The sequence below is a fragment of the Pleurodeles waltl genome, chromosome 3_1 (genome assembly GCF_031143425.1).
Source record: "Pleurodeles waltl isolate 20211129_DDA chromosome 3_1, aPleWal1.hap1.20221129, whole genome shotgun sequence".
Lineage (NCBI taxonomy): Eukaryota > Metazoa > Chordata > Amphibia > Caudata > Salamandridae > Pleurodeles > Pleurodeles waltl.
In genome coordinates, this window is record NC_090440.1 from 363591704 (window position 1) to 363608379 (window position 16676).

The 16676-nt window shown below is 44.6% G+C and overlaps 1 protein-coding gene across 2 annotated transcripts in view; it reads left to right on the forward strand.

Annotated features, from left to right (window-relative positions):
- Window positions 1-16676, forward strand: part of SPPL2A (signal peptide peptidase like 2A) — a 273444-nt gene that overhangs the window by 115281 nt on the left and 141487 nt on the right. For both annotated transcript variants that reach the window (XM_069222533.1, XM_069222534.1), the window contains exon 7: window positions 11002-11098. In XM_069222533.1, the coding sequence (XP_069078634.1) occupies window positions 11002-11098 (97 nt within the window). The remainder of the gene's footprint in view (window positions 1-11001; window positions 11099-16676) is intronic.

Sequence of the window (16676 nt, forward strand, 5' to 3'; positions counted from 1 at the left end):
CACACCGAGGGCTGCACATCATCCAAGACTAGCTCGTAAAGTAATCAAAAACCACTTTTGAATAATTTCATCGGCTGCTATTTATTGAAAAAAGATTTAAATGCAGGTAAATTCAACCCGCAAAAGTTGGTATAAAAGCACAAAAGAAAATCAATAGTGTGCCCACCATACAACAAACACACGCTGTCCCAACCAAATGTCTACGCGTTTCGGCCGAAGCCTTCAACAGGACATTGGCAAACATTTTTACACTCAACTATTTAAACCATATATTCCTTCTTTGTTGTTAACTGCATAACTCAAGAGAAGTGCAAGCGGAGCGGCCATTTTGTAACGTGGCAGTTCTAAGTTTACAAGGTAGAAAACTCCTAAACCTGTGCTCTGTTTAAAATAAGGACTTCAAATATAACATTATATATTTCTTTTCATGTTATAATGTAATATCACAAATATGATCTGATCGCCTCTAAAAGCATGAAAATAATATAATCACAATCGATAATTGTTAAATACAAGGAAAAGAATATCCCATATATAGTGTTTTTCCTCTTTTTCACTCTTTCTTTTTTCCTTTTCACTTTTTTGCACTTAGTATCGACATATTATCCACCTTTTACCCAGTAATTTTAAAAGCCTGATATATAAATAAATAAATAATTATATAAATATATATACTATCAATCAGTTGCAATACATTCAATCCATATACAAGCTATAAATAAATGACTGGATAAAAAGAATAAATTCAATCAATTCTAAGAGGGGGATACCAATATACATAATATCTAAAATGAACAAAAATATGAATAAATATTAATAGCCAAAATTCTATACAATTTATGGATATTTTTTCAGTAACGATATCAAATTTCATTTTACATGGATCATAATATAATTCATTAAATTAGTCGTAATCCTCTAAATATGATATATTCTAAAAAAGAAAGAGTCAATTCATATATCCATATCATAGGCAAACTTATCATTAATTAGGAAATTGCAAACAGACCCAACAAATTCAGCAACAGGAAAATATATATGTGCACCGCTAGCCTTCCCAAGGGCATATATTACAGTATAGAAATAAATTAGATGAGTGTAACACCCTAAAAGTGAATTTAAATATAAAAGAAAAATTACAAAATAAACTAAATATCAATCCGGAAACCTAATAAATCAATAAAGGATCCTAAAGAACAGTATTTTTTAAAAGAGAATCAATTAAATTTCATATTTTCTACTAGATAATTTATATATATAAAATATATATATATATATATATATAAAGGGATCTAAAATCTCACAGATGAACATGGAGCTCTGCGTCCAAATTATGACCCCGAGGGTATTCTGTACCTAAAAGTAAAATAATTTTTGACTCGGTTTGTCTCAAATGCGCAGTTCTATTCCCTCCCCGGGGATGGGCAGCAATGGTTTTGATACCATAAAATGTTAAAGAGCTGCAATTACCTTCATGTACATCCCAAAAATGCTTAGCTAGGGGGTAAGATGGATCATGATTCTTGATGGCTCTAAGATGTTGTAAGAACCTGACTTTCAATTTGTGGATGGTACTGCCTACCTATTTTTTGTGACAACCACATTCAATGACATATACAACATATTCAGTTTTGCATGTGATACGATCTGTTATATCACAGATTTTTCCTTCAAAGGTGGTGTAAGTGTAAGTGTTTTGTGCATATAAACGGGATTTGCAATGTCCACATTTCCAAAAGCCCAAACTTTTCTTAGCCAGCCAGGACATGTTGGCTTTGGGACTTTGAAATAGGCTTCTGGTGAGATGGTCACCCAGTGATTGGGTTTTACGATATGTGATATGTGGATGAGGGCCTATACTGTCCTTGATGGTAGAATCATGTCTCAAAACATGCCAATTTTTTTGTATAATGTTATGTAAATGTGAGTGTTCAGAATTGAATTCCAGAAACAATCTAGGTGGCGATCCCTCATTTAGATCTTGGTTATTGATGCTATCAGATTTAAAAAGCAGTTTTTCTCTGGACATATTCAAGACCCTCAAATGGGCATCTTTGAGAATCTGCAAGGGATATCCTCTCTCCAGAAATCTCTGTATCATAGTCACAATTTCAATATTGAAGCATTCATCGTTGGAACAAATTCTGCGAGCCCGTAGAAATTGACTATATGGAATGCTCCATTTCAAAGCTTTAGGATGGCCGCTGTTACCATGCAGGATAGAATTGCAGGCTGTTGGTTTGCGGAAAATGGTTGTCTTTAAACCGTCCTTTTGTACAGAAATCTGGACATCAAGAAATTCTATAGTTTGGGCACTATGTTTTAAATCTAAATGAATATTCAACTCATTATTATTCAAGATGTTAACATATTGTTTGAGAGAACTTTCATCACCATCCCAAATGAGAAAGAGATCATCAATGTATCTGACCCATAGTATCACTTGTTCCATATATTTACTATTGGAGTCAGACCAAGCTATCTCCTTCTCCCACCAGCCCATATAAAGGTTAGCGTACGTGGGAGCAAAGGAAGCTCCCATCGCAGTCCCTTGTTTCTGCAAATAATATTGATTATCAAATAAAAAGGCATTGTGGGTGAGACAGAATCTTAACATGTTAATTAGCATGTTGGTATGTTGGAGAAATTCAATTTTACGAGTACCCAAAAAATGACAACATGCTTGAATGCCATACTCATGCTTAATGGAGGTATAAAGTGCAGTCACAGTTATATATATATATAAAACAAAGGTTACAGGGATGCTATAGTTAGGCTCACATTTTAAACATACAAAACCATAGAAATTTGCGAGTTAAAGTTGAAGTTATCGTAACTAACTATAACTTGTGCCCTAAGGTAACTATGGCCAACACTCTATAACCATCCAACTTTACACCCTGCACGGCCTTCACTCATGTGCAGCGGAGGTTGCCTGCAAGACCTGGCCTGCAACCAGACTCTGTGGCCAGCCTCCCTAACTACCCAACCCTACGCTGCGCATTGCATTTTGGCCTGAGCTAGGTGTGTTTTTTTTTTTTTTTGCCCTTTATGGCCTTTCTGGGACCGTGAGGGAGCCTTCAAGTGCTTCCCCACTGTCCCTACATATTTTTATTTTATTTTATTACTTTTTTAATAATAAAATGCCATTCCGGGCTACCTGGCACTGCAGGGAAAGCTTTAAGACTTCCGCTGCAGTGCCACTGCTTCAGCAAGCACGGACCTGCTTTGGCAGCAGCTCTGTGCTTGCTGAAGCATTTCATCTCTATTCCCTGCACGCATGCAGGGGACAGAGATGAAAGCTTTTCTGTGTGACAGTGGGACCTGCTTTAAAGACCCCACTGTCAAACACAAGAGTGTTTTCTGTGGCTTGGCTGCAGCGCTGTAGCCAAGCCATAGCAAACATCTGTGTCCTGGGGGTGGGCACCCTGGGACATAGCAGAAGCCGGCCATGGGGGGGTGGTGGTCCCCATGGCCATCAGTGGCTCTACGAGGGGGCCGCGCAGCACCCCTCCAACAAAGACTTTGCCCCAAGGATGTGGTTGTCCCTTTGGTGCGGGAGGGCCACGTGGCCCCCACTACAAATGAAGTGTAGCCCTAGGGGATGGTGGTACCCAGGACGCAGTGGGGCCACATTAATTCAGTTGAGGTCCATGGTCCCCTCGCTCTTATTTGGATATTCGCCCCTGGGAGTTGGTGGTCCCCAGGGCTTATTAAAGCCCAAGGAGGGGGCCCTAGTCTGCCCCCTCCTCTATGATGCCTCCGGGACCTGGCCCACCCCGGGGCAAATTAAAAAAAACAACAACAAAAAACGCTTAAGACCCTGTTTCTAAAAACAAAAACAAAAAACAAAAACAAAAAACAAAAAAAAAAGAAATCTTAGAAATCTTAGAAAAATACGCTTTTTTCCGATTTTTCTTTTTCGTCTTTTTAAAATGTGTTCCCCTCCACCCAGGACAGGCTTTGTTCCTGGTCACAGATTGCACAAAGGCACTCACCCCATGTGGTCAGAAACTATCTGGAAGTGGCAGGCTGGCAGAGACTGGTCAGCCTAGCACTAGCAGTTGGGCTAGCATGCAGGGGGCGTCTCTAAGATGCCCTCTGAGTACATTTCTCAATAAATCTCACACTGGCATCAGTGTGGAGAAGTTTGATACCAAACCTCCCAGTATTCAGTAACTGTGGAGTTCGTGTTTGACAAACTCCCAGACCATATTCTCTTAATGGCAACCCTGCACTTACAATGTCTAAGAATTGGCTTAAACACTGTAGGGGCGTAGTGCTCATGCAGCTATGCTCTCACCTGTGGTATAGTGCACCCTGCCTTAGGGCTGTAAGGCCTGCTGTGACTTACCTATGCCACAGGCAGTGGGTTGTGGGCATGGCATCCTGAGGGGGGTGCCATGTTGACTTAGTCTTTTTCTTTCCACCAGTACACACAAGCTGTGAGGCAGTGTGTGTGTGCTGAGTGAGGGGTCCCCAGGGTGGCATAATACATTCTGCAGCCCTTAGAGACCTTCCCTGGACACAGGGCCTTGGTACCAGGGGTACCATTTACAAGGGACTTATCTGTGTGCCAGGGCTGTTCCAATTGTGGAGACAAAGGTACAGTTTTAGGGAAAGAACCCTGGTGCTGGGACCTGATTAGCAGGGTCCCAGCACACTTTCAATCAAAGCTGGCATCAACAAAAGGCAAAAGGTTAGGGGGTAACCATTCCAACAGTGGCATTTTCCTACAGCATGTCTAAAGGTCCTATGGAAAAATGAATGGGGAAAACGTGTTTTGGGACCCCTCTTTTTCTCGACCCCTGCTTGACAGGTCACCCCGAAACTTACAAGACAGAAGCTGAGCTTAGCAAAGTATAAGTTTTGAAAATTTGGTAAAATTGGTCAAGCTGTGCCAAAGTTATAGGGAAAACAAAAAAACGCTCTTTTATACAAACTAGGTCCTACCTATAACTACCAGTGGCGACTGCCACTAGGTAATATATATATCTCTTCTGAAACTTTTGCACCGCCAGTGCTGAGTCCTGTTTTGATGTTTGAGGCAGTTTTTTCTTATGCATCCATAGCTTTTTTTTTTCATTTTTTTTTCCCACAGAGATTGTGGACTGGAGGGAACCAGCAAAGCAGCCATCGTGTAGCAAAATTGTATTTTTTGTTAAAAAATTGAAAAAAATATTTTTTTATTGTTATACTAAAAAGGACACTCACAAGCGTTTGCTGTGCTAAGCCCACCATCCTCCCAGCTTTCAAGAATAAGCTGAGTTGTAAAAGAAAGCCAAGTTGTTGCCACCATTTTTACATCTTTCTAACTGGTAGTCCATTTTTCCTATTTTTTTGTGGCATTAATCCACTTGAACTTTGTTGTGGAAATGGGTGTGAAATCTATGGATGAAACAGGGAAGCTGTATATTTCTCAATACTTGTCAAATTTCTGCATTCAGCTGGGGGTCATTTGTGTCGATTGCTCGTGGTTCTCCCAAAGATATAAATAAACAATGCTGAAAATAAGTAGGAAAATAATAGTAGTTGGTGAAGCTTTAATTTGTAATTTTTTGTCCTGATGGTCAATTTACCAAAGTAACATTCTGGTTTTACCTTGGGGTTTTCTCCCAGCTCGTGGAGATATTTGAATTTTTTTTGTCCTGAACTGCCATGTTGTTCAGATCAGGCTGAAGAAGAGCCTACCTGGAAAAGTGTTGTGTGGAGTACACCCTAAATAAGGCTGTCCTTCAAATGCCATTTCAACAGTTGGAGCTCATTAAAATACTTCTTCTAACTGCAAAGCCAGAGGTACCTTCACTATTAGGAAAACTAACACCCTGCACTATAAATGAGGGAGTATGCAAGAAGGTAGGCTCAACAACCTCTGCGTTTTTACAGGCAAGGTTACCTTCCACCTCTAATTGAGGCTCTTGGTGTTTACTGTAGGAAAATACTGTTTTTTTGGCATGGGTTCCCCCAATTTCTGCCTGCTGTCATTGTGTTTTGATTGTTTTCACTGGGATCCTGCTAGCCAGGTCCCCAGTGATTGTGCTCTCTCCCTCTAAATGTGGTTGCTTAGGACTTTGCACACCCCACAATTGGCATACTGGTGCCCCCATAAAAGTTCCTGGTATATGGTACTTAGGTACCCAGGGCATTGGGTCACCATGGGCTGAAGCATATATTGTGCCACTCATGGGAGCCCCTGCAAAATGTGATGCAGGCCTGCCATTGCAGGCTGCGTCACTGCACCAGGTCACTGTAAGTCCTCACTATAGGTCACTGCACCAGGTCACTGTATGCCACCCCCTATGGTAGGCCCTCCTAGCCCAGAGGGCAGGGTGCAGGTACCTGTTTGTGAGGGCACCCCTGCATGAGTAGCTGTGCCCCATGAACTCCTTCGCCATTATACTGGACTTCATAAGTGCAGGGAAGCCATTCTACCCATGTACTGGATCCCTGTGTCCAGCTACATAATGGTAATTCCAAACCTGGGCATGTTTGGTATCAAACATGTCGGAATCATACCCCAATACTGTTGCTAGTATTGGTTGTATGATTCCTTGCACTTAGGGGACTCCTTAGTGGATCCCCGAGCATTGCTCCTCTCTGTCTTCTGGGGTTTTCCAGGCAGCCCGCGCTGCTGCCACCCCTCAGACATGTTTCTGCCCTTCGGCTACTTAAACAGCTCAGGCAGAGGAATGCAGAACAAATGATTGTTTTGTGGGAGGTAACACCCTGTCCTTTGGAAATAGGTATTACATGGCTTGGGAGGGGTAGCCTCCCCAAACCACTGTTATGCAAAGATAAGGGGAGTGACCACTCCCTGTCCAGAAATCCTCCAGGTGGCCACTTGGTTCTGCTATCTTGAATCCAAGGTGGGCAGAGGCCCCTGGGAGCATCTGAGTGGCCAGGTCAGGTAGGTAACATGACAGCCCCCTCCCGATAGGTGGTCACCCTGCTAGGTTATCAATCCCCCTTCCTGGGCAATTTAGGGTCTTCCTCTTGGGTGGGTCCTCAGATTCAATGTGCAAGATTCTAGCAGGACACCTCTGAATCGTTCACTTCACCTTCTAGCCACTGGGACTGCAACTGGACTTTCCAGGAACAGACAATCTGCAACTTCAGGGACAACTCTGCTCTGCAACATTGTTTCTCGGGCTCCTTCCAGCAAATGCAACATTTCCCCAGCTGTGTATCCTCTGAGGGTGCCTGGGACATCTTGTTTGGGGTCAAGGGCAACAAGTTTTTATGTTTACTTTGTCCTTGGGACAAGTAGACCCAACCCTCTGCAGCACAAACCCTTTGGCTGCCTGTTTACAGAGAGTGGAACTCTCTGCAGTTGAGGTAATGTGTTTCCAAAAGATAATGCTGTTCGAACTTGTATTTATGGTTCATTATTTGAAATCCTTCATTATTAGGGTGAGTGCTGTAAATAAATGTTTTAAGGTCACACTTCACTACTGACGTTGGTTCCAGTACAAAAAAAAAAACCGTGTATACACATGTTTGAAAAGTTTAGGCTATGAGTCTAAGTATAATTCTCCCAGAATGCTCTCTGATTAGATGCAAATGAAGTGTCATTTAGTAAAATGTGTTGGTGCATGCTAGTATTTCCCAAAAATATTTGTAATGGAAAATCAGTGCAACCATTTTCAACACGATTATGGGAAGCATGAAAATAAACAAACACTGACAAAGCCAACTGATCTGACATATTTTTATAAGTCTTTTAGTTTCATCAATGCGTGTCTTGTTTTGACATGGCTTTTGTAACGCTTTATTGTTGTGGGAGCTATCAGGCCCTCAACACTGTAACAAACACTGGCAAACAAAAAAAAACGTTTTTGAACTCTAAAAGCACACGTTGCCACCAGTGGCATAACAAAGGCCCCGCAGCTGCCCTCCTGGGGGCCCCTTCAGCACAGCACCTGGCCTGAGTGAGTCTGGAGAGGTGGCTCCTCCATGTTCTTTGCAAAGGGGCACCCTCCAGTTTCGTTAAGTCACTGATTGCCACTCTAGTTCCTGACACTGAACAAAACTACTTTGTGTGCCAATATGCTCCTTGTGGATGAGCAGAATGCGATCGCTCGCAGTAAAGCCAGCCGAAAGAGAGAGAAATAGAAGTTTAATAAAAACAAAATGTTTTGTTAACACCAGACCTAATTAGGGACCAAGACCCACATCTAGGTAGCTTTTTGCATGTCGCAAACAGCGACTTTCGCTGTTTGCGGCATGCAAAAAGCACATTGCGATGCACAAACCCAGTTTTGCGATTCGGTAACCTGGTTACCGAATCGCAAAACGGGTTTGCGACTCGCAATTAGGAAGGGGTGTTCCCTTCCTAATTGCGACTCGCAGTGCAATGTAGGATTGTTTTGTGACCGCGAACGCGGGCGCAAACCAATCGCAGTTTGCACCCATTTCAAATGGGTGCTAACACTTTCGCTAAAGGGAAGGGGTCCCTATGGGACCCCTTCCCCATTCTGAATTTCACTGTAAACATTTTTTCAGAGCAGGCAGTGGCCCTGCGGAACACTGCCTGCTCTGAAAAAATGAAACGAAAACGTTTGATTTTTCGTTTTTGTAATGCATCTCATTTTCCTTTAAGGAAAACGGACTGCATTAAAAAAAAAAAAAAAAGAAAAAATGCTTTATTAAAAAACTGTCACAGACATGGTGGTCTGCTGTCTCCAGCAGGCCACCATCCCTGTGAGGGCCGCCATTCGCAAGGGGGTCACAAATTGCGATCCACCTCATGATTATTCATGAGGTGAGCATTTGCGAAGCCCTTGCGAATCACAGATGGTGTCAGGGACACCATCCTACATTCGGATTTGCGACTCGCAAATTGCGAGTCTCTCTGACTCGCAATTTGCGGGTCACAAATCTGACCCTACTGACATGTGGCCCCAAATTCTTAAAGAAAGTCACAAAAGTGCACCCATGGTATATGTCGTACCCCTATAAAATATTTGTGAACTGTATTTTAGCATAGGTAAATATGATGTGTAGATTTGCTCATGTGAAAATCTATTGAGCATTTGCAAGTTCATTTTCCCTCCAGCCACTTTCTTTCCAACCCTGGAAGAAGTTCTAATTCTGCCATTGTCAGGAGTAAATGTCCAAACTTTCTTATTATGGGAAAATATTAGAGAGAAGCTGGTGAAAATCTTTAAAACATGCAGGTTAGTAGGTTTGCAGACTCAAAGGCATTCCAGCCCTGGAACTATTGCTTACTGCTTCCTCCAGCCCCAGTATGCAGATCTGCAGAAAGGTGGAAAAATAAGGAAATTGCTACAGTAGGGATTAAAACTGCAAGTATTCAAGCCCTACTAAGGTAGTAGCCCTGGCATAATCAGAGAGGCTATTATCAGAGCTCTTACATAATGAGATTGCTGCCATAATTTGTCGCCACACTACATGGCACCAAAGGGACAAGTAGATCTTTTTACAGGACAAGTAGATTTGAGAAGCAACCTGTCCCCTGGACAAGTAGATATTTTAATAAATTCCACACCCCTGTTGCACAAGAAGTAAGAAGGAATCTCCTTCGGAGTGAAGGAGTCACTCCACTGCATCTGCAGGCACCAACTGCAATGAGGATCGGCTGCATGGATCTTCTCTCCTCCAGGGCTGTGTGGATCCTGCATCACAGGAGGTGGTCAGGAGTGGTCCCCTTGTTCCTCTCTATGAGCTCTCCAACTTGGGAGATGGTAAGCCCTTGCCTCTCCGCACAGGACAGTACCACTGTGCATCGCGACTCATGCTGCTCCCAAAGCTTATTTGTTCCTCATGCAAGGGATCTTCAGGATCCGTGTAGCCCCAGCCTCCAGCACTCCTTCCTACAAAGCACAGTCTCCTGCCTGTTGCTCCAGTGACGTGGGACTCCTGTGCCTGCTGCCAGTGGGTTGCCTGTGGGGATGCCTCCTTTTCTTGTGACTCTCCCAGCTGTTGAGGGTCACCCCATACTCCCCTCCATGGGTCGAGTCCTCTGGACCTTGCTGGTCCTTTTCAGTCGTGCAAAACCTTCTTCTTGATTCTTACATTTTCCAAGGCTTGTTGGTGGTTTTCCTGCACTACTGACCAACTGCATCTCGACTGCCGATGTGGGACATCATTTGCATCACTTCTGGGACTCCTCCTTGGCTCCTGTGGTCCACTGCTGACCTCCATCCTCCACCGTCGACCTTGTCCTGCATCCACTAAAGTGTTGGTAGTGGCTCCTGCCACAACCGACACTCCATCAGGAACTGGACTTGGTCCCCTTCCTTTTCAGGTCCTCTTCTGTCAGAATCCACCTATGGGTTCTTTCAGCCCTGGTTGGGGTCTTGCATAATCCTTTTCCAAAGTCCTCTTATTGGTTTTAGGAAAAACCAGGTAATTACCTCTGGTTGCTGGGGTCACTGTGATACTCACCTCTTGGGTTCCTGGTTCCTCCAGCTCCCCTCTACTGATTTCACTTCCTTGGGTGGGGGACTGCCTTTCACATTCCAATTTTTTAGTATATGGTTTGGCCCTTCTCTAGGGCCCTCACTATTTGCTATTGCTTTTACCAATGCCTATTGCTTTCTACTGATTGCTAATGTGTATGTAAAAGTGCGTTTACTTACCTCCTGTTGGGGGATTGCCTATTCAGTATTCTAGTATTCGTGTTACTATAATAAAGTACCTTTATTTTTGTAACATTGTGCATTTTTTCATGTGTGTAAGTGCTGTGTGACAATAGTGGTATTCCATAAGCTTTGCATGTCTCCTTGGTAATTCTTAGCTGCTCATTCACAGCTACGTCTAGAGAGCCCTGGCTTTCTAGACACTGCCTACACTTCACTAATAAGCGATACCTGGACCTGGTATTAGGTGATAACACCACAGGTGCTCACCACACACCAGGCCAGCTTCCTACATTTACTTTCAAGCAAACCTGCAAAAAACTTCGTTTGCATTTGATCACACTGTTCATTGCATTGTAAGAATTTTACAATGTTAACTTTCTCTTTCTGTTTTGTGCAGTGTTCGTTATAATAGCAGTTTTCTGCTTGGCTTCTGCAATGAGCCTCTTCAACTGCCTTGCCGCTATAATTAGCAAGATACCATTTGGACAATGCAGGTGTGTGCATATTTCTCATCTTATGACTTTTGTTTTGTTTACTTTCAAATCTTCCTTTTTAGGGATACATCTGTTGAAGGTAAAGTTATTTATTGTTACATGAATATGTCACGATGTTGTTGAATTGTAGATGTCATATCAGTTGCACCTAGTCCCATCCGCTTAAGTAGCCTATGTTTTCTTCAGATTTGTGAACAATATTATTAGCCAATATAGGAGGCTGGCCTGGCTTATAGTGGGTACCTTGTGGTACTTACACCTTGTGCCAGGTCCAGTTATCCCTTATTAGTAGATTAGTAGTGTTCTAGCAGCTTAGGCTGATAGAGGGAGCTATAGCAGAGCAGCTTAGGCTGAACTAGGAGACATGCAGAGCTCCTACCATACCACTTATATCATATAGCACTATATCATAAGAAAACACAATACTCAGAGTTACAAAAAATAAAGGTACTTTATTTTAGTGACAATATGCCAAAAGTATCTCAGAGGATATACTCCCTTAGGAGGTAAGTAATATACACAAAATATACACACAAACCAGAATCCTGTAATTAAAACACTTAGAAAAGTAGTGCAAACACTGTAGAACACAAAAGAATGCAATCTCAGACAATAGGTCTAGCGGCAACACAAACCATATACTCCAAAAGTGGACTGCGAACCACAAATGGACCCTAGGGCTAGTGTGGTGTGTAGAAGGTCGCTAGGAGTGTAAGAAAACACTAAGGGTGTCCAAGATACCCCACCCCAAGACCTTGAAAAGTAGGAGTAAATTTATCCTACTACCCCAGAAAGAGAGTCAATTCGAGATGGGGGATTCTGCAAAGGCAACAACTGACTGCAAAGCACTGAAGATGGATTCCTGGACCTGAGGAGCTGCAAAGGAAGGGGACCAAGTCCAAGAGTCACGCAAGTGTCCAGGGGGGGGGCAGGAGCCCACTAAACCCCGGATGAAGGCGAAAAAGGGCTGCCTGCGGGTGGAAGAAGCCGAAGATTCTGCAACAACGGAAGGTGCCAGGAACTTCTCCTTTGGTCAGAAGATGTCCCACGGCGTGCTGGAGGATGCAGAGTTGTTTCCACGCAGAAAGACCGCAAACAAGCCTTGCTAGCTGCAAGAGTCGCAGTTGAGGTTTTTGGATGCTGCCAGGGCCCAGGAAGGACCAGGAGGTCGCCCTTTGGAGGAGGAGACAGAGGAGGCGCTCAGCAACAGAGAGAGCCCACGCAGAAGCAGGCAGCACCCGCAGAACCACCTAAACAGGCGTTCAGAAGATCTGAGCACGGCGGTCGTCTCAGCACAACAAAAGAGGGTCCCACGAAGTCGAAAGGTCAACATAGTGAGTTGGGCAATGCAGGTTGGAGTGCTGGGGGGGACCTGGGCTGTGCTGTGCATGAAGGAAGTCTTGCAAAAGTGCACAGAAGCCCTAGCAGCTGCAGTTCACGCAGTTGTTGGAAAGTACCATCTTGCCTGGCATGTTACCCCCATTTTTCACTGTATACATGTTGTTTTAGTTGTATGTGTCACTGGGACCCTGCCAGCCAGGGCCCCAGTGCTCATAAGTGTGCCTGTATGTGTTACCTGTGTTATGACTAACTGTCTCACTGAGGCTCTGCTAATCAGAACCTCAGTGGTTATGCTCTCTCATTTCTTTCAAATTGTCACTAACAGGCTAGTGACCAATTTTACCAATTTACATTGGCATACTGGAACACCCTTATAATTCCCTAGTATATGGTACTGAGGTACCCAGGGTATTGGGGTTCCAGGAGATCCCAATGGGCTGCAGCATTTATTTTGCCACCCATAGGGAGCTCTGACAATTCTTACACAGGCCTGCCACTGCAGCCTGAGTGAAATAACGTCCACGTTATTTCACAGCCATTTTACACTGCACTTAAGTAACTTATAAGTCACCTATATGTCTAACCTTTACCTGGTAAAGGTTGGGTGCTAAGTTACTTAGTGTGTGGGCACCCTGGCACTAGCCAAGGTGCCCCCACATTGTTCAGGGCCAATTCCCCGGACTTTGTGAGTGCGGGGACACCATTACACACGTGCACTACATATAGGTGACTACCTATATGTAGCTTCACAATGGTAACTCCGAATATGGCCATGTAACATGTCTATGATCATGGAATTGCCCCCTCTATGCCATCCTGGCATAGTTGGCACAATCCCATGATCCCACAGGTCTGTAGCTCAGACCTGGGTACTGCCAAACTGCCTTTCCCGTGGTTTCACTGCAGCTGCTGCCAACCCCTCAGACAGGTTTCTGCCCTCCTGGGGTCCAGCCAGGCTTGGCCCAGGAAGGCAGAACAAAGGACTTCCTCAGAGAGAGGGTGTTACACCCTCTCCCTTTGGAAAATGGTGTTAGGGCTGGGGAGGAGTAGCCTCCCCCAGCCTCTGGAAATGCTTTCATGGGCACAAATGGTGCCCATTTCTGCATAAGCCAGTCTACACCGGTTCAGGGACCCCTCAGCCCTGCTCTGGCGCGAAACTGGACAAAGGAAAGGGGAGTGACCACTCCCCTGACCTGCACCTCCCCTGGGAGGTGCCCAGAGCTCCTCCAGTGTGCTCCAGACCTCTGCCATCTTGGAAACAGAGGTGCTGCTGGCACACTGGACTGCTCTGAGTGGCCAGGGCCAGCAGGTGACATCAGAGACTCCTTCTGATAGGCTAGCAACACCTGAAGGAGCCTATCTTCTCTCCTAAGTAGCCAAACCCTCTTTTCTGGCTATTAAGGGTCTCTGCTTTGGGGATTTCCTTAGATAACGAATGCAAGAGCTCATCCGAGTTCCTCTGCATCTCTGTCTTCACCTTCTGCCAAGGAATCGACTGCTGACCGCGCTGGAAGCCTGCAAAACTGCAACAAAGTAGCAAAGACGACTACTGCAACTCTGTAACGCTGATCCTGCGGCCTTCTCGACTGCTTTCCTGGTGGTGCATGCTGTGGGGGTAGTCTGCCTCCTCTCTGCACTAGAAGCTCCGAAGAAATCTCCCGTGGGTCGACGGAATCGTCCCCCTGCAACCGCAGGCACCAAAGAACTGCATCACCGGTATCCTGGGTCTCCTCTCAGCACGACGAGCGAGGTCCCTTGAATCCAGCAACTCTGTCCAAGTGACTCCCACAGTCCAGTGACTCTTCAGTCCAAGTTTGGTGGAGGTAAGTCCCCACGCCAGACTGCATTGCTGGGAACCGCGACTTTTGCAGCTACTCCGGCCTCCGTGCACTTCCGGCGGAAATCCTTTGTGCACAGTCCAGCCTGGGTCCACGGCACTCTAACCTGCATTGCACGACCTCCTAAGTTGTCCTCCGGCTGCGTGGGACTCCTTTGTGCAACTTCGGGTGAGCACAGTTTCACTCCTCTTCGTAGTGCCTGTTCCGGCACTTCTGCGGGTGCTGCCTGCTTCTGAGAGGGCTCGTTGTCTTGCTCGACGCCCCCTCTGTCCCCAGACGCAATTGGCGACATCCTGGTCCCTCCTGGGCCACAGCAGCATCCAAAAACCCTAACTGCACGATTTGCAGCTAGCAAGGCTTGTTGGCGGTCTTTCTTCAGGAAAACACTTCTGCAAGACTCTCCGCTGCGTGAGGGATCCGTCCTCCAAAGGGGAAGTTCCTAGCCCTTGTCGTTCCTGCAGAACCTTCAGCTTCTACTGTCCAGTAGCAGCTTCTTTGCATCCACAGCTGGCATTTCCTGGGCATCTGCCCATCTCCGACTTGCTTGTGACTTTTGGACTTGGTCCCCTTGTTCCACAGGTACCCTCGACTGGAAATCCATCGTTGTTGCATTGCTGGTTTGTGTCTTTCCTGCAGAATTCCCCTATCACGACTTCTATGTCCTTTGGGGAACTTTAGTGCACTTTGCACTCACTTTTCAGGGTCTTGGGGTGGGCTATTTTTCTAACCCTAACTGTTGTCTTACAGTCCCAGCGACCCTCTACAAGGTCACATAGGTTTGGGGTCCATTCGTGGTATGCATTCCACTTTTGGAGTAGATGGTTTGTGTTGCCCCTATCCCTATGTGTCCCCATTGCATCCTATTGTAACTATACATTGTTTGGACTGTTTTCTAATACTTATACTGCATATTTTGGTATTGTGTACATATATCTTGTGTATATTTGCTATCCTCATACTGAGGGTACTCACTGAGATACTTTTGGCATATTGTCATAAAAATAAAGTACCTTTATTTTGAGTATATCTGTGTATTGTGTTTTCTTATGATATTGTGCATATGGCACTAGTGGTACTGTAGGAGCTTCAGTCGTCTCCTAGTTCAGCCTAAGCTGCTCTGCTAAGCTACCATTAGCTATCAGCCTAAGCTGCTAGACACCCTATACACTAATAAGGGATAACTGGGCCTGGTGCAAGGTGTAAGTACCCCTAGGTACTCACTACAAGCCAGTCCAGCCTCCTACATTGGTTATGTAGTGGTGGGATAAGTGCTCTGTAACTACTTACCACTTTTGTCATTGTACTTTTCATAAGAGAAAAATATACAAAACAAGTTCAGTGTATGTACACCTAACCAAAAGGTTTTGCATTTCTTTTCTCACTTCTGTTCTAAAGTGCTGAAAAGTACCTCTAACTTTCTAAAAAGTTCTTAAAAAGTTTTAAAAGTTTTTTTTCTGTCTTTCTAAAAGTTCTGACAAACTTTTTTCCTTTTTCTATCACTTAAACACTTTCTAAAAATGTCTGGCACAGGCCAAACTGTTGATCTGTCCAAACTTGCTTATGATAACCTTAGCTGGAAAGAAGCAAGGAGTCTCTGCATAGAAAGAGGTTTAAGTGTAAGGAAGAATCCTTCTAGAGAACTGTTTGTGAATATGCTTATTGAACAGGATAAGGCCACAGCTGGCACTCCTGTTGAAAAGTTAGCTGATGGTTCCCACTCTGACTCTGGGGCTCCCCTAGCTAAAGAAGTGGGAGGGAAACTTCCAAGCCTGCCCCCTAGCAGACAACCTAGCATAGTTGGAACTAATGTTGAGTCACATCATTCAGATAGTGTGGTCTCACATCTCAGTAAGAGTATTCCTGCTCATCATAGTAGAAGTGCTGTTTCTGTGAGCCAAGCTGTTAGGGTGCCTTCTGTTAGGGACAGGTCTCCTTCTGTCCTTTCCCATCATACTTCTGTTTCTAGACATGTCCCTCCCACCCACCCTGATGACAGATTGTTAGAAAGGGAGCTCAATAAATTGAGAGTGGAACAAACCAGACTGAAGCTCAAGAAGCAACAGCTGGATTTGGATAGACAGTCCTTCGAACTAGAGAAAGAAAGACAGAAGTTGGGTTTAGAAACCCATGGTGGCAGCAGCAGTATTCCCCATAGTCATCCTGCAAAAGAGCATGATTCCAGGAATCTGCACAAGATAGTTCCCCCTTATAAGGAGGGGGGTGACATTAACAAGTGGTTTGCTGCACTTGAGAGGGCCTGTGTTGTACAGGATGTCCCTCAAAGGCAGTGGGCTGCTATCCTATGGCTATCATTTAGTGGAAAGGGTAGGGATAGGCTCCTTACTGTGAAAGAAAGTGAAGCCAATGATTACAAAGTTCTTAAGAATGCACTCCTGGAT